General features: G+C 39.1%; 1 protein-coding gene across 4 annotated transcripts in view; it reads left to right on the top strand.

Annotated features, from left to right (window-relative positions):
- The first annotated feature begins 607 nt into the window (after window positions 1–607).
- OSBPL9 (oxysterol binding protein like 9) overlaps window positions 608–21756 on the top strand; it is a 176241-nt gene continuing 155092 nt past the window's right edge. For 2 of the 4 annotated variants that reach the window (XM_025871597.2, XM_025871596.2), the window contains exon 1: window positions 608–772. In XM_025871597.2, the coding sequence (XP_025727382.2) occupies window positions 608–772 (165 nt within the window). The remainder of the gene's footprint in view (window positions 773–21756) is intronic. The other 2 variants (XM_025871595.2, XM_025871594.2) reach the window with 1 other exon arrangement.

The raw sequence follows: 21756 nt of genomic DNA, 5'->3' as shown, positions 1-21756 counted from the left end.
GCCTGGGTGGCTCAGTCGTTAAGCGTCTGCCTTGGGCTCAGGTCATGGTCCCAGAGTCCTGGGATTGAGCCCCAAGTCGGGCTCCCTGCCCCGCGGGAAGCCTGCTTCTCCCTCTCCCACTCCCCCTGCTTGTGTTCCCTCTCTCACTGTGTCTCTCTCTGTCAAATAAATAAATAAAATCTTAAAAAATATATATATATACTATGTAATTTACTATTTATTTTATTGCCTGTTCCCCTCTACCCCTCATGAAGTCTCTGCTGAATCCCGGAAGCCTAAGAGTATCTAACACAAAATAGCAAGTAATTCTTAAATGAATGGATTTGTGAAATGAATGCATAAATGAGAACCAGATGTGAAATCTTTGGGACCTGTAAGGTATCATCATGGGTAATAAAATTATTTATGTTAATAAATAATCTTAGCGGTATTCATGCTTGCATTCCTCACATCTCTGGCACCCAGTTCTGCACACAATAAACGCCCCATGAAAGCTTGTTTGGGGTTGATAGCTGGAGGCATGGGTGGGCGAGTTTACGAGGAGCAGCGGCAGCTGGCCCCGCCCCGGCCCCGCCCCTTCCCGCGCGGCCCCGCCCCCACACGGTGAATGCCTTATAGGCGAGTGACGTCAGGCCGTTTGTTGTCATTGGCGGCTCCCAAGATGGCGTCTATCATGGAAGGGCCGCTGAGTAAATGGACTAACGTGATGAAGGGCTGGCAGTACCGTTGGTTTGTGCTGGACTACAATGCAGGGCTGCTCTCCTATTACACGGTGAGACCTCGTGGGGCAAAGCTCCGAGCGCCTCGGGGGTCGCTATCCCTGGGGGGGGGGCGGGCTTTTTGGCAGCCGGGTAAAGGTTGCTTAGCTGGGGGTGCCGCCGTACGAGAGGGTTCCCTCGTGAGGGGAGGTTTTACGTCCCGGATAGCCAATGAGGGTGAAGGAGATGCTGGCGCAGCCAATAAGCAGGCAGTGGCTGTCTGATTTATGGGTTAGGGGCGAGCCGCGTTCCTTTTTTAGGGTCAGGTATTAAGCCGTGGTGGGATCCAGCGCGGGTGTAGGCGGGTGAGGGTGGTCGTAGCCATGATTTAAAAGGGCAGGTTACGCTGTGAGTGTGGTTTTTCCACATTGTCATGAACTTGACATTGCCCCCCCTCCCCCCCAGACCCTGTAGACTGCCGCGCCCCTTAGCTACCCTCCAGGGATTAAAGGGCGCTGTTTTCTCCAAGCAGTGGTCACACAAGCTTGGCCAGGTCCTGAGGTGACTGGCTCTCGGGCCACACGAAGGAGTCCGAAATCCCTGCTGTTTGCCCAAACTGAGTGTTTCTTTCATGGGACGCACTCCTCTATTCTGTGAGAGGCGACCGTAACCGACGCCTTAACTTTTGAAGCCAAGGATTTCCCACCCAGGCGTTTCTTGTTAGCAAAGATGGAATGGATAGTGCGGCGTTTCCTGAAAGTTGTATTCTGGGGAGGGCTGAGTTTAGGGCTTCACTGTCATTAAACGCGAACCAGTGGCCGTGGGCAAGTGCAAGAATTGCCATGAATCTTATGTTCTGATTATCCGTTCCACACCTACCGCTTTAAAATAGAAGGTGGATGGTATTAGAGAAATTACTTACAAAGAGGGAAGAAACCACTTAAAAGGACAAAACAATTCCCTGAAGCCTTCAGAATATTATAAAAGAAGAAAAAAATCATAATAGAAGAAGGGTTAATGTTGAGAGAAGTGGGAGCACTAGTATTTATTCGTTAATTTAAAAACCATTTATTGAACTCGCACTGGATGTTTATTATTGCTTTGGGCTAGGTGTGTGCTTGTGAGCAAGAATCAACAGAGATCAAGATATTCACCGTTCTTTTTCTCTGGAGCTTATATTCTAGTTTAGTGGTTCCCTTAATTCATTTCACTCACAGTAACTATGCCAGGTAGGTATTTGTTATTCTCATTTTATAGAGGCTCCAGGCTTTTAAGTAGTTTGCTTAAGATCACAAAGCTAGCAGTGAGTGGTGTAATCAGGATTTCAGATTGCTGGCTTTCTGTTTTCACTGCCCTTATCTGCAGGGAGGAGAAGAAAGTGCAAGCTGTGAGTTACTAAAGGCTAGTAGTCTGCAGGAGTAAAAAAATGTAACTTTCAGCATCCTTTCTAACTATCAATGTCCTTTCTCTACATAATTTTTAAAGGGAGAAAAAGACCGAACCTGAATGAGATTTAAACCCATCGTTCAAGATTATCTTTAGGTAGCCGTGAAAGAGATGAAACTGAACATTATAGCCTCAGAACTCTGGAATTATGAAATCCCATGGCTCAGATAAAGAGTAATGTTGGGTTTCATTAGATGTGATAATCAGAAATTCCAATGGACCCTTTCCAGCCTATTCAAGGTAGAGTAATTTCAGTAGGTGGCACTATGGAATTAAGTTAACTCTACAGATCCCACATTTGTATTGGTCTAAATCTAGGGCCATACTGGAGAGGCCCCAAGCTGGGGTTCTTAGGAGCTTCTAGCCCAGCCCAGCTCCTTTTTCCTGTATGTTTTTTTTTTTCCTTTAGTGTATCCTTTTTTTGCCTCCTTGCCCTTTTAGTTTTTGAATACCTTGATAAATCTCTCCTTTCCTTATTAACTAAATACAGGTTTTTATATACTTCTTCCTCCCCTTCCCCCAATACCTAATTTCTGCCTTCTGAGACCAGACTCTATAAAGCATCATCGTTGCCAGCTGAAGGAGGTATCATATTTCTCACTAATGGCTATTTAGAAGTCTTTTTTTTTTTTTTTTTTTTCCCTTTTCTAGTTCTTTGGTATTAAAGCATTGCTTGTAGAGAAACAGCAGGGAAATATTATAAAGTAAAATGATCTTGTGAAAATAAAATGATACCTAATCCCAAATTAGAGGAGGTCCAGCAAAGATGAGAAGAGGATAGGTATACACTTAACGTAGGATACACGTTGAACATTGGCAAGGGCTTCTGTATACTTAGACATTGTTTTAGTACATTAGGATTCAGAAGGCTTAGAAGGTACAGTTTAGCGATTAGCGTGGGGCTAATAACTTGGAGCTACATCTTCCAGAAAGAGTATCTGAATTAGTTACATTATCCTTTTAGCAGAGTAATAAATAGCAAGTCACTCTGTCCCTTGTTTCCAAAATCACTTAGGCTCTGGTCTGGCTCTGTGGTTGGAGATCTATTCCAGGATGGCCATGAAAACCCTGAACTAAAGTAGATTGGCCTTGCTTTAGAGTTTGCCTGTACTGAAAATTGATATTGGAATAATCTCAGAGTTGGGTTAGAATCACTGGGATTGCTGTGAACTGAATAGATTCACCTAAATGTCATCTCTGCCTGGATCTTTTTCTCTGGGCCTGGGCCCAGACCTAGACCTGTTCTCTGGGAATGAATGGTTGTTTTACTTTATCTTTCTTTTATTTTCATACTCTGTGAATTTTCAGTTTTTGAAAAAGAGCTTCATATAGTTTTGTTCTGCCCAATACATGAAGAGAGAAACTCTCTTTTAGGAAAGTAGATTGAGACAGTCTTTTCAGCTCTAGTTCAGTCTCTTAAGTATTAGAAACAATATAATGTAGTTCATTCAGCAAGCATTTATTTGGGGCTGACTTTGTAACTGCATTGTATTAAATGTGGTGGTACAGAATGAAGGAGAGTCCCTTCTACCTAGGAACTCACAGTCTAGCAGCGGACACCTAAACATAATTTCAAAACAGTATAAATTTCAAAACAATGACAAATTTCAAAACAATATGATATAAATTCTACAATAGAAATAAGAATGGAGTGCTGTGGGAACATTGCCTGGAAAAGGCGAGGGAGACATTTGAGCTGAGATTTATAGGATAAAGGAAGAAGAGAAAAAGGGCATTTCAGGCAATAGGAAATATGCACAAAATGGGAAACTTGAGAACATAAACGTGCATTAAGAAGATACTGAGGATTTCTGGGGGGTTGGGGGATGGGCTAGCATGGTGATGGGTATTAAAGAGGGCACGTACTGCATGGAGCACTGGATGTTATACACAGACAATGAATCATGGAACACTACATCAAAAACTAATGATGTGATGTATGGTGATTAACATAACATAATAAAAGAAGATACTGAGGATTTCTGAGCAGCTCTAGTGTAAAAATGTATATGGGAGATTAGCAGGATATTGAATCCAGAAGGCATTGGGAGCCACAGGCCTCGAAATGAAGATCTGTTAGATTATAGCATATAAGTAAGTTTATTAGATACCTAGGGAGGGCTAAGGTATAAATTTGGGAACACTGTGAACAGCCAACCATTTATGTGAATCATGATCACAAAGAAGGTAGGAAAGGAAGGAAAATTGAGGGAGGTATAGATATATGGGGAGTTGGAAGGTTAGAAAGTTAGTGAAGATCATGCCTTTTGTAAGTTTATCATATGTTTACTGAGAACCTACTGTGTGCCAGGTGCAATGCCAGAAGGAGGCGTTAAAATGGCAATAAAATGGAAATAATCCATGCTTTCGTGATACCTAGAGTCTACTGGGGGATACAGCAAGCAAGAGCCGTGATCAGGGAAGCATAGGATGCTTGGGGGGTATGTAGGGAGGTCCAAGACTCAGTCTTGGAAGGTCAGGAAATGTTGCCTAGAAGAAACAGGTTTGCTATGACCTGAATGATGAATAGAGGTTAGCTATGTGAGCAGAGAGAGGTAACTGAGATGGAATAAATGTTTTCGGAGGAGACAAGAGTAAGGAGTTAGACAGTCCTGGAGTTTGGGCAGTGAGATGGACATGAGATGAGTTGGAGAGGTGGGTAGGGGCCAGATAATGAAAAACTTTCTTGGTAAATTATGCTAAGGAATTTGAATTTTTCCCCCAGGGCAGTAAAAATCATTAAGTGTTGTAAGTACTCTTTGTTATAGAAAAATTTTGATTATAGAAAATTTCAAACATATATAGAAGATAGTAAAATGAATTCCTGTCATCCAGCTTATACAGTTATCGACATATGGCCAATCTTGTTTTGTTAATACTTCCACCAACTCCAGGGTGCCTGGGTGGCTCAGTCATTAAGCGTCTGCCTTCAGCTCGGGTCATGATCCCAGGATCCTGGGATCGAGCCCCGCATTGGGCTCCCTGCTCGGCGGGAAGCCTGCTTCTCCCTCTCCCACTCCCCCCGCTTGTGTTCCCGCTCTTGCTGTGTCTCTCTCTGTCAAATAAATAAATAAAATCTTTAAAAAAGAAAAAATACTTCCACCAACTCCTTCCTTCCCCGTTGGTTCGTTTTAAAGCAGATCCCAGATACTATATCCTTTCATTTGTGAATATTTCAGATGTATTACTAAAAGTTAAGGTCTCTCTCTTTTAAAAAAATGTTATCACAATACCATTATTACAACTAAGTATTACTAATTTACTAATATAAAATATCTAGTCAATGTTCAATTTCCTTGATTGTCTCAAACATTTCTCCCTCACCAGTTGGTTTGAGTCAGGATTCCAATTCCATTTCTTTCTTTTTTCTTGTTTGTTGAAGAAACAAGATCATTTATTCTGTGGGATTTTTCTACATTCTGGATTTTGCTGGCAGCATTCTTGTGGTATGTTTAAACATGTTCCTTTGTTGTCTGTATTTCCTACAATATAGGAACTGTATAAACTGATAATTAGAGCTAGAAAGTTAATCAAATTCAGTTTTTTTTCCTTTTGGGCAAGAATTCTTCATAGGTGAAACATTACATCAAGTGGCACATGATGTCTGGTTGTCTCTATGATTTTAAAATTGATCAGGAGGTACAGGTAAAATTTGTCTCCTTTAGAGAAGACTGTCATTACAGTCTTAATATAATGACATCTGTACAGAAATAATGAGGTCATATTGACAGGACTTCGTGATTGGATATGAGTGAAAGGGGAGGAGTTGTCTAATGAAATGCAGGTTTTTGGTTTTACATGGGGAATGATGATAGGGAAGATAGGAAGAGCAGGTTGGGGGAGAGGTTGCTTTGGGGCATATTGAAATTGATAGAAAGATGTCCTATAGTCTGGAATTCAGGAAAAAAATCTGGTTACAGATACATATTAGCTTTATATATGGAGAATTGAGAGAGAATAATTAGGATGCTAAGAAACATCTTTGCATTAGTTATTGCTTTGTAATCAATTACCCCCAATACTTAGCAGTTTAAAACAACAAACATTATAGTTTCTGTGGTTCAGAACTTTGGGAGTGACTTAGCTGGGTCGTTCTGGCTCAGGGGTCTCAAGAAGTTGCAGTCAAGATATTGGCTAGGGTTGCAGTCCTGTGAAAGACTTGACTGGAGTTGGAGGATCTGCTTCCAGGATGACTCACTCACACAGCAGTTGGCACAAGGCGTCAGTTCCTTGCTGGCTGTTGGAATGTGGCCTCAGTTCCTCACCAGCTACCCTCTTCATTGGGCTAGACTGGTGTCATTATGATAGGCTTTATGGCTTCATCCAGAGGGGGAGTGATCAAAGTGAAAGCGCGGAGGTAGCTGCAGTGCCTTTTATGACTTAGTCTGAGAACATCACTTCTGCCTTATTCTGTTCATTAGGAATGCACCATACAGTTTAGCTCATGAGAATGGGAATGGGAATTTCAGGCATTGGAAGGGAAATTAGGCCCTACCTTTTGAAAGGAGTGTCAAAGAATTTGTGGACAGATTTTTATTTTTTATTTTTTTTAAAGATTTTATTTATTTATTTGACAGAGAGGCACAGCGAGAGAGGGAACACAAGTAGGGGGAGTGGGAAAGGGAGGAGCAGGCCTCCTGCGGAGCAGGGAGCCTGATGTGGGGCTCAATCCCAGGAACCTGGGATCATGACCTGAGCTAAAGGCAGACACTTAACGACTGAGCCACCCAGGCACCCCTGTGGACAGATTTTTAAACCACAGTCATATTCAAGGGATTGGCAGAGAAAAAAGCCTGCACAGGAGAGTGACAAGGGACAGCCAGAGATATAAGAGAAAAACCAGAAGAATGTGCCAGTCAGGGTGGGAATAGTGAGTTGGCTTGAATACTGTTGGGAGGACTGAATAGATGAAGACTAAAAGGATCTACTGGATTGATCAATTTGGAGATCATTGGTGCCTTTAGTGAGATCAGTTTCTATGGGGTGGTAGGGGTGGAAGAAAGGCAGATTGGAGTGGTTTAAAGAGTAAGGTGTAAAAGTAGAAAAAGTGAGTGTAGATTGCTCAAGATGTTTTATTGTGAAAGAGGCAGAGAAGGATATGGAATTAAGGGGTAGGGCTTCTAAGGTAGGATTTTGCTTAAATGTTGTAGGGACAGGAATCAAGATCCATGTTAAAAATGAGGGTAGAGTTAGGACTTAAGGAGTGTAGTAAAAGATTTAGATCAATGGCCTTGGGACCCGGAAAAAAGGAATGGCTAGGGATACATTAAGGTTAATAAGGTTGTTTGAGGAACTAGTTGAGATTATAAAATATGATTTGTTTCATCATTACTCCAAAATGTTTAACTCTTTATTTATATTGTTTTTGTAACATTTTGGAGAGAAAGTTAGAAACAGTGAATTAATAAGTTACCAGGGCCACTCAAGGTATTTTTTGTAAAAAGAATCATTAGAAAAATCTTATGTTCTTCCCTATTACATGCTGCCTGGAAAAGATTTTGTATTTCAGAACTACTGGTAGTTGGGGGCCGCCCTGGGTGGCTCAGTCTGTTAAGCGTCTGCCTTAGGCTCAGGTCATGATTGGTGTCCTGGAATCTGGAATCCAGCCCTGCTTTGGGCTCTCTGCTCAGCGTGGGGTCTGCTTCTCCCTCCCCCTGCTCTTGCATTCTCCCTTGCTCGCTTTCTCTCTTCCTCTCAAATGAATAAATCAAAAGTTAAAAAAAAAAAAAAAGAACCACTGGTAGTTGAAACACATTTAAGTGTTATTTGGTAGTCCTTAGAAATGTTTGGAAGATGATCAAAATTTTTGAAGAGCATAAGTATATGTATTTTTCTTGCAAAGACGTAAAAGAGGTAGTTTCAGATTCTCCTAGAAAGATCTCAACACCACTCCCATCAAACAGTTAAAAGTGAATTTATACTTTTCTAAATAAACTGTTCTTGACAGTTTTTTTAAGCTTAAATGGTATATATTAGAAGTCCAAAACTAATAAAGTCGCTTTTGAATTGTAAAAGGAACAAAAGAAAAATTGTATCTAATCTAAATGTCCTGAAAAGAAAACAAAGGAAGCTTCTAAAATGGTAAGTGGTGGGTGCTTGGGTGGCTCAGTTGGTTAAGCAACCGCCTTCAGCTCAGGTCATGATCCTGGAGTCCCGGGATCAAGTCCCACATCGGGCTCCCTGCCTGCTTCTCCCTCTGACACTCTTCCCTCTCGTGCTATCTCTCATTCTCTCTCTCAAATAAATAAATAAAAAAAACTTAAAAGAAAAATAAAATGATAAGTGCTATCAGTCGGAAGAACTATATGGAAATTTTGTATTTGCTTTCTTGAATACTCTGGTCAGCCTTGATTTTTCCATTTCAGTACCCTTGAAACTTGCTTATATAATTCTTTGGGAATTTAATCATTTTATATTTGTTATCATTAACTAGCCGTATCTATAGTACATTCTTTATCTGTACAACAAGTTTGTAAACTCCTCAATGACAGTACTGAGCATTATGATTTTCAAGTCCTACAGTGTGGCACATTGTTCTTGTAGTGAATAGAATGTTCAAGGCCCTTAAAACTTGGTTTAGAGATGAGATTCAGAAGGCTGTTTGGAATTATGTTTTACACAGCCTTGTAAGTTTTGCAGAATATGCTAATAACAAATATGTACGTTTCCATGGTTTATGTAAAACACGATTGAGCTTATATCAACAGCAGTGGCTTTTGCTTAATTATCCAGAGCCTGTAGAACTGTGTGGGATCTTTTGCTTAGGGTGTTGTATCAGACAAGCAGTCAGCTCTTGCTTCTGTTGCAAGCAGTTTTGTTAATGGTAATTTGTGGAAGGATGGAAAATAGATTGTTCTGAAATATGCCACTCCTATATGTGGCAGTTGTCATAGGATCAGATTTTCAAATACTTAATGTAATTCCAGTCAAAGCCAGGACAGTGCGCAAGTGATTTAGATTAAGGATTTATTACTTTTATTGCTTATAGAAAGACAAATGGCCAGCCCAATCATTTATTTTTATTTTTTTAAAAGATTTTATTTATTTATTTGACAGACATAGTGAGAGAGGGAACACAAGCAGGGGGAGTGGGAGAGGGAGAAGCAGACTACCCGCAGAGCAGGGAGCCCGACATGGGGCTCAATCCCAGGACCCTGGGATCATGACCTGAGCCGAAGGCAGCCGCTTAACAACTGAGTCACCCAGGCGCCCCCCAATCATTTATTTTCCTTCTCGTTTTATCATGAAGGATTCTCTTGGACTAGTTCCTTAAAAAAAAAGGACTTTATTTTTTTTGCACAAGTTAAATTTACAAGGTACATGAAATCATACAAATGGAATTATATTCAAAGGAAGTGTTTTGAGGTATTCATAATTAATTTTTTCCCATTCACATGACAATGTTAAGATTATTATGAAAGTCGATTTTCTATTTCCTAGAGTTTGTTCGCATTAGGCCTTCATGCTAAGATTGTCTACTTATTTCATTTCTTGTATTTTAGCATTGCTGTTATAGCACAGATGGGTAGATAAAATATTGGGTAAATATTTGCTTTGTTGCTTTGACAACTGTCTCTGCATTCTCTCAACCCTTCTCTTTCCTCCATCATTCAGAGAAGGTGCCATGCTTCCCAGAGACAATGGAGTCTATTTAGTGGGAACACTCTTTTCTTTCTGAATCTCTCTCTCTCTTTTTAAAGATTTTATTTATTTGACAGAGAGACACAGCCAGAGAGGGAACACAAGCAGGGGGAGTGGGAGAGGGAGAAGCAAGCTTCCTGCTGAGCAGGGAGCCCGATGCAGGGTTCCATCCCAGGACCCTGGGATCATGACCAGAGCCAAAGGCAGACGCTTAACGGCTGAGCCACCCACCCAGGCGCCCCTAGTGGGAACACTCTTAACATCTTGTACCCACACTTACTAGTATACCTACTTTCCTGCTAACTCTACCTGTATCCTTCCTCATCAGAGTGAAAGAGGCAATCCTTGGGTATTGTGGATTCTATCTCCTCACAAATTTTCAAGGACCCCAGTCTATAGGTTTTCTCCTCTTCTGCTCTCTTTCTTTTTTTTAAGATTTTATTTATTTATTTGACACACAGAGAGAGATAGTGAGAGCAGGAACACAAGCAAGGGGAGTGGGAGAGGGAGAAGCAGACTCCCTGCTGAGCAGGGAGCCTGATGTGGGGGCTGGATCCCAGGACCCTGGGATCCTGACCTGATCCTGAGGCAGACGCTTAACAACTGAGCCACCCAGGCATGCCTCCTTTTCTGCTTTCTCTACTCCTGTTCTCTCATGTATCTTAAACTTCCTTTCTATGTATGGACTTTTGTGGTTTATTTTAAGAGTATTAATTTTGCAATACAACAACTAAACATCTTTGTTATGACAATTTCATGTGGAAATTTTTAGGAAATCTTTGGGTTGCTTTTTTTCTTTTGTGTGTGTTTAACAGTTTTATTCAGGTAATAATTCACATATCATCTATTTGAAGGATACAATTAAATGGTTTTTAGTATACTCACAGAATTGTGTAACCATCTCCACAGTCAATTTTAGAAAACTTTCATCACCCCCAAACGAAACACTGTTTCCGTTATATTATTACCAGTGTTTCACCCCCAGCCTAGGCAACCACTAATCTGCTTTTGGTCTCTACAGATTTGCCTATTTTGTACATTTCGTATAAGTAGAATCATATTATAAAAGTGTACTTTAAATGATTGTAATATGGCTTCTTTCTTTTAGCATAATGTTTTCAAGGTTCATCCATATTATAGCACATATCAGTACTTCTTTCTGCTGAATATTCTGTTGTATGAGTATTACACATTTGTATTTATCCATTCATCAGTTAGCAGACATTTGAGTTGTTTCCATTTTTTTTAGGTATTGTGACTAATGCTACTATGAACATTTGTGTACGTAAGTTTTGGTGTGGACGTATGTTTTCATGTCTCTAAGATATACATAGGAGTGGAATTGCTGGGTCATATGGTGACTCCAGACTGTTTTCCAAAGCAGCAGCACCATTTTACATTCCCACCAGAGGTATAAGGGTTCCAATTTCTCTGTATCCTTGCCAATATTGTTATTATCTGTTACTTTGGTTATAGCCATCCTAAGTGGGTGTGAAGTAGTATGTTATTGGTTTTGATTTGTGTTTCCATGATGGCTGCTGATGTTGAACATCTTTTCATATGATTATTGGCCATTTGTATCTTTTCTAGAGAAATATCTATTCAGATCCTTTGCTAATTTTTATTTTTTTATTTTTATTTTTGTTTTTTGAGAGAGAGAGAGAGCAAGAGAGAGCAAGAGAGAGCAAGGGGTTGGGGGCAAGGGACAGAGGGAGAGGAAGAGAGAATTTTAAGTAGGCTCTACACCCAGCACGGAGCCAGAGGTGGGGCTCGATCTCATGACCCTGAGATCATGACTTCAGCCAAAATCAAGAGTTGGATGCTTAACCAGCTGAGCCACTCAGGTGCTCCCAGATCCTTTGCCAATTTTTAAATTTTGTTTTTTTTTTCTTTTGAGTTGTAAGACTTTCTTTTATATATTCTAGATACAAGTCCCTTATTAGATAATATGGTTTGCAAATATTTTCTTTCTGTGGGTTGTCTTTTTACTTTCTTTTTTCTTTTTAAGATTTTATTTATTTGAGAGAGAGTGAGAGTGAGAGAGCATGAGTGGGTGGGAGAGGCAGAGGGAGAAGCCGACTCCCGGCTGAGTAGAGAGCCCAATGTGGGGCTTGATCCCAGGACCATGAGATCATGACTTGAGCCCAAGGCAGCCGCTTAACCAACTGAGCTACCCTGTCTTTTTACTTTCTTGATGGTGTTCTTTGAAGCACAAAATTTTCAAATTTGATTACGTCTAATTTAACCTTATCTTTTGTTGCTTGTGCTTTTGATGACATAAAACCATTGCTTTATCTAAGGTCACAAAGTTTTATACCTGCTTTCTTCTAAGAGTTTAAAGTTTAAGCTCTTATGTTTAGGTCTTTGATTCATTTTGAATTAATTTTTGTATATGGTGTGAGCTAAGGGTCACATTCTTTCTCTTAAATTTTATATTCTTATTTTTTATTCTTTCATAAGTAGCTATCCAATTATTCTAGCGCCATATATTGAAAAGACTATTCTTTATCTTGGCACCTTGTTGAAAATCAATTGACCATAAACATGAAGGTTTATTTCTCTCTTTATGTCCGTGTCACACTGTTTTAATTATTATAGCTTTGTAATCAGTTTTGAAATTGGGAAGTATGTCTTTCAGCCTTTTTCTTTTCTTTCTTTTTTTTTTTTTAAGATTGTTTTGGCTATTTTGGGTCCTTGGAATTTCCATATCAATTTTAGGACCTACTGACTTTTTCATTAACAAATTAACATGGTCATATTTCTCCCAAGTCGAAAAATGTCTCTGATTATACTCTGTCTCCCCAGAAATACCATCCTGACCTCTCTTCTTAAACCTGTGGAAAGAGTTTTCTACGCTGTTTGTAACCATCCATCTTATATATACTCTGCAGCAGTCTTTACCTCCAGATTTTACTGAAAATCCTAGCAGAGGTCTCCAATGATAGCTTTGTTGCTAAACCCGATGGGTACTTTTTCCTTTTTCACACTTAATTTTAAAGCACTGTCTCTGCAGACTTTGGTGACATTGAGTCCTCTTTTTTTAAAGGTTTAAAACAATGGTTTTATTGTTCTTGAAGAGATGACACCCTTAATTTTAAGAAATTGAAACAGTACTGAAAAGCATATACAGTAGATGGAAGAAAAGCCCCATCTGAAATTCCTCTCTGTGTTTTGTAGAATAGTTTTCCTAAAAACTGTTTATGCTTAAATATATATGTATATTTTATATAACTAGATTATCTTCTGCATGATATTCTACAACTTAATAACATTAAAAATTTTCCATATAATTCAGTGTTGCATTTTTTCAAGTAGCAAAGTGAACAAAGGATATCATTTCTCCATCATCCTTACTTAATGAGATCTCAGTTATCTGGCTTTGGGAGATTAAGATTCCTATGCTGTTTGTAATGCTAGAAGAGAAGGTACAATAATCAGCATTATTATAGTTCTACTCAGTTGGTTAATACTCAGTTTACTTAGTTAAGGCAGTTTATGAAGACCACCCACAGGTAAAAGGCTCCACCTTTTAATGAGGGAGTGGCAAAATTTTAGAAGAGCCTGTGGGATGGGACACCTGGGTGGCTCATTCGTTAAGTGTCTGCCTTTGGCTCAGGTCATGATGCCAGTATCCTGGGATCGATTCCTGCATTGGGCTCCCTGCTCAGCGGGAAGCCTACTTCTCCCTTTCCCATGCACCCTGCGTGTGTTCTCTCTCTTGCTGTATCTCTGTCTCTCTGTCAAATAAATAAATAAATCTTTAAAAAAAAATGCTTGTGGGATGAGACATATTATCGTAGGCCATTGTTGGAAAATACAATCTGGCACAAGCCTCTAGTAGATGTTAATCTATTGTTCTCAGTATTTTCTAATATTGTCAAATATATCACCTCATTAAGCCTCTCAACATCTCCCATTTTTTCTTTTTTAAAGATTTTATTTTGACAGAGAGAGAGACACGGAGAGAGGGAACACAAGCAGGGAGAGTGGGAGAGGGAGAAGCAGGCTTCTCGTGGAGCAGGGAGCCCGATGAGGGGCTCAATCCCAGGACCGTGGGATCATGACCTGAGCTGAAGGCAGATGCTTAACTGAGCCACCTAGGCGCCCCCTCCCATTTTTTCTTGCTACCATGGTAGCACATAAACCACCATCATGTCTCACTTGACCTGTTGCAAAAACCTCATAACTGTTCTGTTACCATTTTTGCTCTCTAAAATGCATTTTCTGTCAGCAGCCCAAGTGATCTTAAAAAAAAAAAAAAGAAAGAAAGAAAAACAAAAGATCATGTTATTTCCCTGCTTAAAATTCTCTAGGGACTTTAGGAAACCATCCAAACTCTTTATTATGACTTATATGTGCTTGGTTATCTGCCTCCACTTATTTTGCTATAGTACTACTCCCTTTGCTCACCACTCTCTATCCACTCTAGATTTTTTTTCTGTTCCTAGAGCACCTCAGACTTGTTCCTGCCTCAGGGCCTTTGCATAGTTTTCTGGCTTCTCAGACTGTTATTACTCCTGATCTGTGGCATGGCTGATTCCTTCTTGTTATACAGGTCTTCATTCAGATGTCACTGCTCAGAGAAGCCTTTCCATAACATCTAAAGTAGACCTCACTGTCAGTCACTATCACAATGATCTTGTTTTATTTTTTCATGGTGTTTATTGTTAGCTGCTGAATTTATTTTTTCTTGTTTATTGTCTGTTTCTCTCCTCTGGAATATAAACTCCATGAGAACAGAAACTTCATTATTTTATCCCTAGCCTGTCGAGCAGTGGCTGGCATTTAGTGAGTGTTCAGTAAATATGGAATGAAAAGTAGTATGAAGTAGTTGATATTTCTTATACACATGAAATTGAGACTTAAGAAATCACATGATAGTTTCTATGTGATCAAGTTTTCTCCAAATAGAATTTTCTTTCTGTCAGATATTGAATTACACTAGCAGTAATTTTTTTTTTTAAGATTTATTTATTTGAGAGAGAGGCATGAGTAGGAGGGGCAAAAGGAGAGGGAGAATCTCAAGCAGACTCTGACAGGTGCACGATCTCACGACCCTGAGATTATGATCTGAGCCGAAACCAAGAGTCAGATGCTTACCTGACTGCGCCACCCAGTTGCCCCAGCGGAAATATTTTAAAATGGTCATAAACCCAAGTTATCACTAGTCTGTTGACATTTAATAATTTACATCATTATCACAATGAAATAAACTTTCTGCAAAGATCCTTCTAAAATGCTAACTGCATTGATTAATCACTAAAAAGTACTGAATCTTTTTACATCTAAGATATAACCTAGGGACTTAGATCATCCCTATTGAAATGCCAAGGATAAACAAAAGACTCTCCTTTCTATTACAGCTCACTGAAAGCCTACTAGATGGGGAGAAGAGGGTAGGAGCAGATATTAAGCTTTAGAATTTGTTGAGTGATGAGTATTTCATATTCACAAGACATGAGAGTAGAAAGGTAGTGGCAAATTCTTGAGGGTAATTCTACTTTGATACTGTAGTCACCCTGAAGAGGAGTAAGTGTAAATTTCTGATAGGTGACATCCTGCATGACTAATCTACCATTTTGTGCTTGCATATTCACTCTTCCTTCTTGAACTCTTTTTTTCCTTTTTAAGAAACCCGAAGTAAAATTAGACCTGACAAAAAAATGAGAGCTTTTAAATTGCCTTTTTTTTTTTTTAAGATTTTATTTATTTGACAGAGAGAGACAGTGAAAGAGGGAACACAAGCAGGGGGAGTGGGAGAGGGAGAAGCAGGTTTCCCGCGGCAGGGAGCCCGATGCAGGGCTTGATCCCAGGACTCTGGGATCATGACCTGAGCCAAAGGCAGACACTTAACGACTGAGCCACCCAGGCGCCTCTTTAAATTGCTTTTTTTTTTTTTTAAAGTTTTCCCCCCTCATTGTGAAAAAAATAAGTTTATTGTAGATCATTAACCTCTCAAGAACTTGAGCGTTTCTTAAGCCCTTAGCCATAGCTCTTGAATTCCTGGGAACCATTATTACCAGTTTCTTCACAAAAAATGTTTTCTTTTGGAGCATGTCCCCATTCTAAATTGAGGCCAAGGATGAGTCTTAGAATTAGAGAATTAGGACTAAGAATCCAAAATACTGTGGTTCTGACTGTTGTTCATGCTAACTAAATTATTTTGTGTGTTGTACAAAATTTCCCATCTTTAAATTTTCATAATGTTCTTTTTACTGTTTGTCTTTTCATGACTTTATTACCTTGGGCCCTGACTTAGTCTTTTCCAAATAAGGAAAAACATCCCTGAGCAATTTTTGTTAGAAAAGTGAACTTGAAAGATAATAATGGATTATCACCGCACAGAGAAGTACTAATACAACAACACAAACCACCTGGAGTTTAACATGCATGCTTCTGTCATTTCCTTCAGTCATTTTTTGTGACATAACATTAATCATTATTTAGTATTCTAGTTATATTTGAGAAGCACAGCAAAAATGGAAAATTTACACTGGGGTCAATATATATTAACATCCTTTAAGTAATTTGCACAATTTAGGCTAACATTTAGTATTTAATATTTAACTTTAGAAAGGATGTGAAAATTTAAATTGTCATTAGCTGTGCTTAATTAAACGCTGTGAAAGTGGTTCTCTCCGCTGATCTGTTGGCTTGAAATTCTGACTTGAAGATAAAATTATCTTTTTTAGGAAATAATGAAAGACCTGAGACTTTACAATGTAATAGGTCACTAGAACAAAATAGCCCACAGGGGTGCCTGGGTGGCTCAGTCGGTTAAGCGTCTGTCTGACTGTTGATCTCGGCTCAGGACTTGATCTTGGGGTTGTGAGTTCAATCCCTGCATTGGGCTCCACGCTGGACATGGAATCTACTTACACACACACACACACACACACACACACACACACACACCCCTTTACCTATAATCTCGAAATCCCTTAATCTCTGAATTCCAAAGGTTTTTCCCCTAACTTTATTATATTCTCATTTGGAAGTAAAGCCTGTTCTGAACTGTGTGGCTGTTTTGGACTTTATCCTAGTTAGTGTAAATATATGTTGTATAGAGAAATACTAATATGCTTGATTGTGAAATTAATTAAATGCTTGATACCCTAGACCCCAGTGCAGGTATGACATGGTTTATGTACTATATGTATATTATTTTTCTAAAATTGTGAATTTCAAAACATCTAAACCAAAGGTCTCAGATAAGGGATGTGGACCTGTATTTGTGATCTAGTGACCTAGGGTTTACATGCTAGAGGTAGTTGGGAAGGCAGGGGTACAGCCTCAGAAGCACTGCTGCAAGTCTTTATAGGGTGACATTTATACTACTGAATTGAGAAGGATTGCTGATTTGACACTCAGCCTTTGTTGACTCAGAAAATCTTTGAAGGAGGACTTAACCAGATTTATAGTAACTGTGGAAGAAATTCATGGCCATTGTATTTACTATTATAAAACTAGTATTCCAGTTTATTAATTCATAATAAGAAATATAACTCTTGAGACTTGTATGCATACTTAGGCTTTCTGATTAGTACATTAGTGCATATACTCTCTGAACGCAAGCTATATGGGATGCCAGATTTCTAAGCAGAAGCAGACCGAAGGGAGTTACGTGTTAGGGATACTTAATGGCATCTGACACTGATATCATTATGCAGTATCTGCATATTAGAGATACACTTATTATGAGAACTGAAAAGGTCTAATCTTTCGGTCAGAAAAACTTTTCTTCTGGCCTTCTGGTTCTTGCTCTGGCCATCTTACTCTAGTTCTGTTACTATTAATACTTTCTGATACTTAGTATAATTAGTCATAATTAGTATAATGACCTCCAGGCTGTTATAGCTCTTAAAGATGATCTTGTATATATTTTAGTTCTGATGTATGTCTTTTCTTTAAAGGAAGGCAGCTATCTTCCCAGGATCTTAGACCCCTAATATTACTGTCACCTTTTGTACTGATTCAATATACTTTCCTAAGGCTTTATCTGTAGTATAAATAGACACTAAATCTTTTGCCGGACATGAGGCCTTCTATAGTGGGGGATGGGTGGGAGATGAGGGAGTTATCTATGATAACTTGAGGTATGAATGAGGGGAAATTTTTCCACTGTTGTGGGCCTGTGGCTCCTTAAAGTTTTTATTGGTGTAGATTTCCAGTAGCATGATGTCATTTTGGTCTTGAGTGTCCAGGAGACCTTAGCTGGTAAAGGCTCTCTGGTACATTAAATACTATCAGGATGGTTTAAGGATTTCGTGCTCTCCAAATAGAAAGGAGACTACAGGAATGGGTGTTACTGCTGTCAATTTCTATTTTGTAATTGCTGTTGTAAGCAGTGTTATCTGTGTGGAATTCTGGCAAGTATTGCTTATTTATTTACTTTTGTTGAGATATAATTACATCCAGTAAAAAACCCCACAGATTTCAAGTGTACAGTTAGGTGAGTTTTGACATTTGTTTATACCCTTTTTACCAGTATCCCAAAATATAGAGCATATCTGTCATCCTGCAGAATTCCTTCCTGTCTCATTCCTGTCCATTTCATGCCCTAGAGTCAGCCTCTTGTGATTTCTATCTTTATAGATTAGTTTTGCCTAGCAGGTTGACCACCTGTGTTCCAGGATTATATGGCCCAAGGTGCAACACTGACTATGAGTGCAACCTAATATGCTGTTGGGAGTAAAGTAACATATGACTTAATACCGAGGCAGTGTTTACATTTATGCTAAAAGGAGAGAGACCATTTTGACATATGTTCACAGGTACTCTACCATAATGTATTAAATGTTTATTCTTTGCAAAGGTATAGCAGGGGTGTTGGGTGGGGGAGGGCAGAGGATGAATCAGAAACCCTGCCCTCTAAGAGAAGCAATGAGGCATGTAAATACATTATTTTCATACAAGATAGAAGTAAGATGTGCTTTAAGGAAGGTAAGATGGGGTGCTATGTGTTAAAAAGTTCAGAAGGAGACCTCACTTTTAGCTGTGAGAGATTCAGAGCATGTCAGATGAGACTCTTACTTGATCTTTTTAATACAAATTTAGTTTATTTCCAGCAAAGTAAAATTAACATTCAAATAAGAAGTTAAGTGTCTTTAACAGGTTTAGGGAGGCATTCTTTGCTTTATAAAAGGATTGTAGAATTAGTTTAAATGGCAAACTAATCTCCTATGAATTTTGAATATGCTTGTGCAAAACTTTTCCAGGCTCATTTGCTTTGTGAAGCAAATGGATTTACTAGTTCATAGTTACATTTACAATTAAACAGGTTTTTTTTTTTTAAAGATTTTATTTATTCATGAGAGACAGAGGGGGGGAGAAAGAGAGAGAGAAGCAGAGGGAGAAGCAGGCTCCCAAGGAGCAGGGAGCCTGATGCGGGACTCATCCCAGGACCCTGGGATCATGACCTGAGCCGAAGGCAGACGCTTAACCATCTGAGCCACCCAGGCGCCCAGAATTAAACAGGTTTTGATTGATGACACTATATAGCATTGTGAGTTAGCTAATTCATTAAGATACTTTTGAGTACTTAGTATAGGTGGAATATGCTGAACTAATTTTTTAAAAGCTTATAGCCCTGTTGGAGGTACAATTAAGTAGTTATAATAAAGATAAAACTAAGTGGTAACTTTTGTGCTAAGTTTTATTTGATTTAGTGCTTACATAACATTATTGGGGATTTTTATTGCTCTTTAATTGTTTTATGGTAATATTTTTAACCGTAATTGTAAAAAATTTGTTTAAAAGAGATGTAAAGGCATCAGAAATGGGAAAAAAAGTTTCCCGTTTTACTCAGAATTGTCGAACAGCCTAAATTGGGAATGAATGGGCATATTTTGAGTGAATTATGTTTGTTGAATGAGTAGGGTGCCAGGGAGAGGAGGTTGGGGCTATTAATTTTTTTTTTTAAGATTTTTTTTATTCATTTGGTTGGGGGGGAGCTAGAGGGCGAGCAGAGGGGAGGGGCAGAAGGAGAGGGAGAAGGAAACTCCACGTTGAGCAGGGAGTCAATCCAGGACCCTGAGATCTCGACTGACTGGAGCCAAAGGCAAGATGAGCCACCCAGGCAGCCCCTGGGGCTATTCATTTAAAGACTATTTTAGAGAGACAGAGAGAGAGTGAGGGGACAAAGAGCAGAGGGGGATGGTGAGAGGGGGAGGGAAAGAATTTCAAGCAGACTGCACTGAGCACAGAGGCTGAGGTGGGGCTCGATTCCAGGACCCCAAGATCACAACCTGAGCCAAAACCAAGAGTCAGACTCTCATCTGACTGAGCCAGACACTCAGTTGACTGAGCCACCTAGGTGAGTTGGAGCTATTCATTTAGCAGACATTTATCTAATACCTTCCAGGTCCTAGGCATCAGTTAGGTTCTGTAAGATAGGGTGGGGATAATGATAATACAAAGATAATCAAACCCACTGGTTGACAAGGAAAATAGATGTAAACAATTATAATACAATATAATAACTAGTGCAATAGCAACACCCATAAATTGAATAGAATGGAATAAACTGTACCTGAGCATAGGAGCTGGATTGGGAAGGAGTCCACAAACGAAGTGTGTGAGCATGAAGGAGGAAAAATTATGATTTGTTTTATTGCTTGTTTTTTGTAGGGGCTACATATTATTACTAGAGCAGATTGGGGTGTGTGTGTGTGGGGGGGGTGGGACTGAGCTGATGGTAGGAGACTTACCTAAAAATATGGTCTAAAGGGCATAGGGTTAGCCTAGGTTCAGAGAAAATGATTGTGTGTCTCCTGCTGTATTTAAGGTAGAAGCGAGGAAGAAGCATGAATCTTGTGCCTTTTATATGCCAGATGTTATACTAAGTGACTTACCTGTTTTAACTCAGCACTTGGCAATGATCCTTTGAACGTAAGGCATAGATCAGCTCTGGGAACTTGTCACTTAGTCAAGGGCACACTACTATCAAGTTGGCAGGGCTGGAATTCAAAACCTTATCTCTTTCACGCTACAGCCTGTATTACTTCATTAAACTGTACTGCCTATAGAACAACATAAGTTATATATCTCTGGGTATGCTTAATGTAATTTTTTTCTACAAATGGTACTTCCTTTTTTTAAAAAAGCACATATATGCTTGAGGGATTGAAATTATTTTGTACATTTTAAAGAGAGATTTCATGTGTCTATAGCCTTAGAAGCCTAAATGGAGAATATTTTGAGCTGTTCTTAATTTAAATTACTTTGAAACGTATGTAGCCATCCCTTCCAAAGATGTGGTACACTGAAGTTCAGATAAAGTAATAAAATATATCCAGAATGTAACAATTAAGAGGCCCCGCTAGACTGCATTAACCCCTTTTTGAGAAGCAATTGTACGCTATTTAAGACTGACTTTCAGCTCAGTAATTCTCACTGTCCTTAAAATAACCTTTTTGTAACGATTTAAGAAATGGACAGAACAGGCAATCTGTAGATTAAGATTTTGTGCTGTTCTCTTGAGAACACAAGTCATTATTGTCACAGCACTCTGGTTTGAGGGCTTTTTGTTTGTGTGTTTCCTAGTACTCATTTCACAACCAATTTCAGATCCTGTGTTCTATAACAATTTTTGTGTGATTCTGTAAATCTCAGATAAAAGAAAAACTTCTCCCCCTTTCCCCTGCGGGCTGATAGACCAGAAGGTTTATTTAAAAATAAAATTCAGTAGCATCCCTCAGTGATTATTGACCTGTCCACAAAGCATTTTAAAGCAACTTGAGGTTGAAATTACATTATTTTCTATTTAACTGTTCAGTGGTGTCTTCATTGATAACTGCCTGATGAACTGCTGAGATTATAATCACACAGTGATTTATATCTAAAGTAAAGTCCATTTACTTTTAACTAGCATATAGATAATATAATAATGTATTTTTTATTATTTTATGTATTTTCCCTAAAGTGATCATTGGGAGAGTGTGTATGTGTGTGTTGGGGGGAGGGAGTGGTG

Source organism: Callorhinus ursinus, unplaced genomic scaffold (assembly GCF_003265705.2).
Source record: "Callorhinus ursinus isolate GAN/ISIS: 27379988/994484 unplaced genomic scaffold, GSC_fseal_2.0 scaffold9, whole genome shotgun sequence".
Lineage (NCBI taxonomy): Eukaryota > Metazoa > Chordata > Mammalia > Carnivora > Otariidae > Callorhinus > Callorhinus ursinus.
Note: the sequence above shows the minus strand (reverse complement) of the source record. Positions and strands in the feature narration are given on the sequence as shown.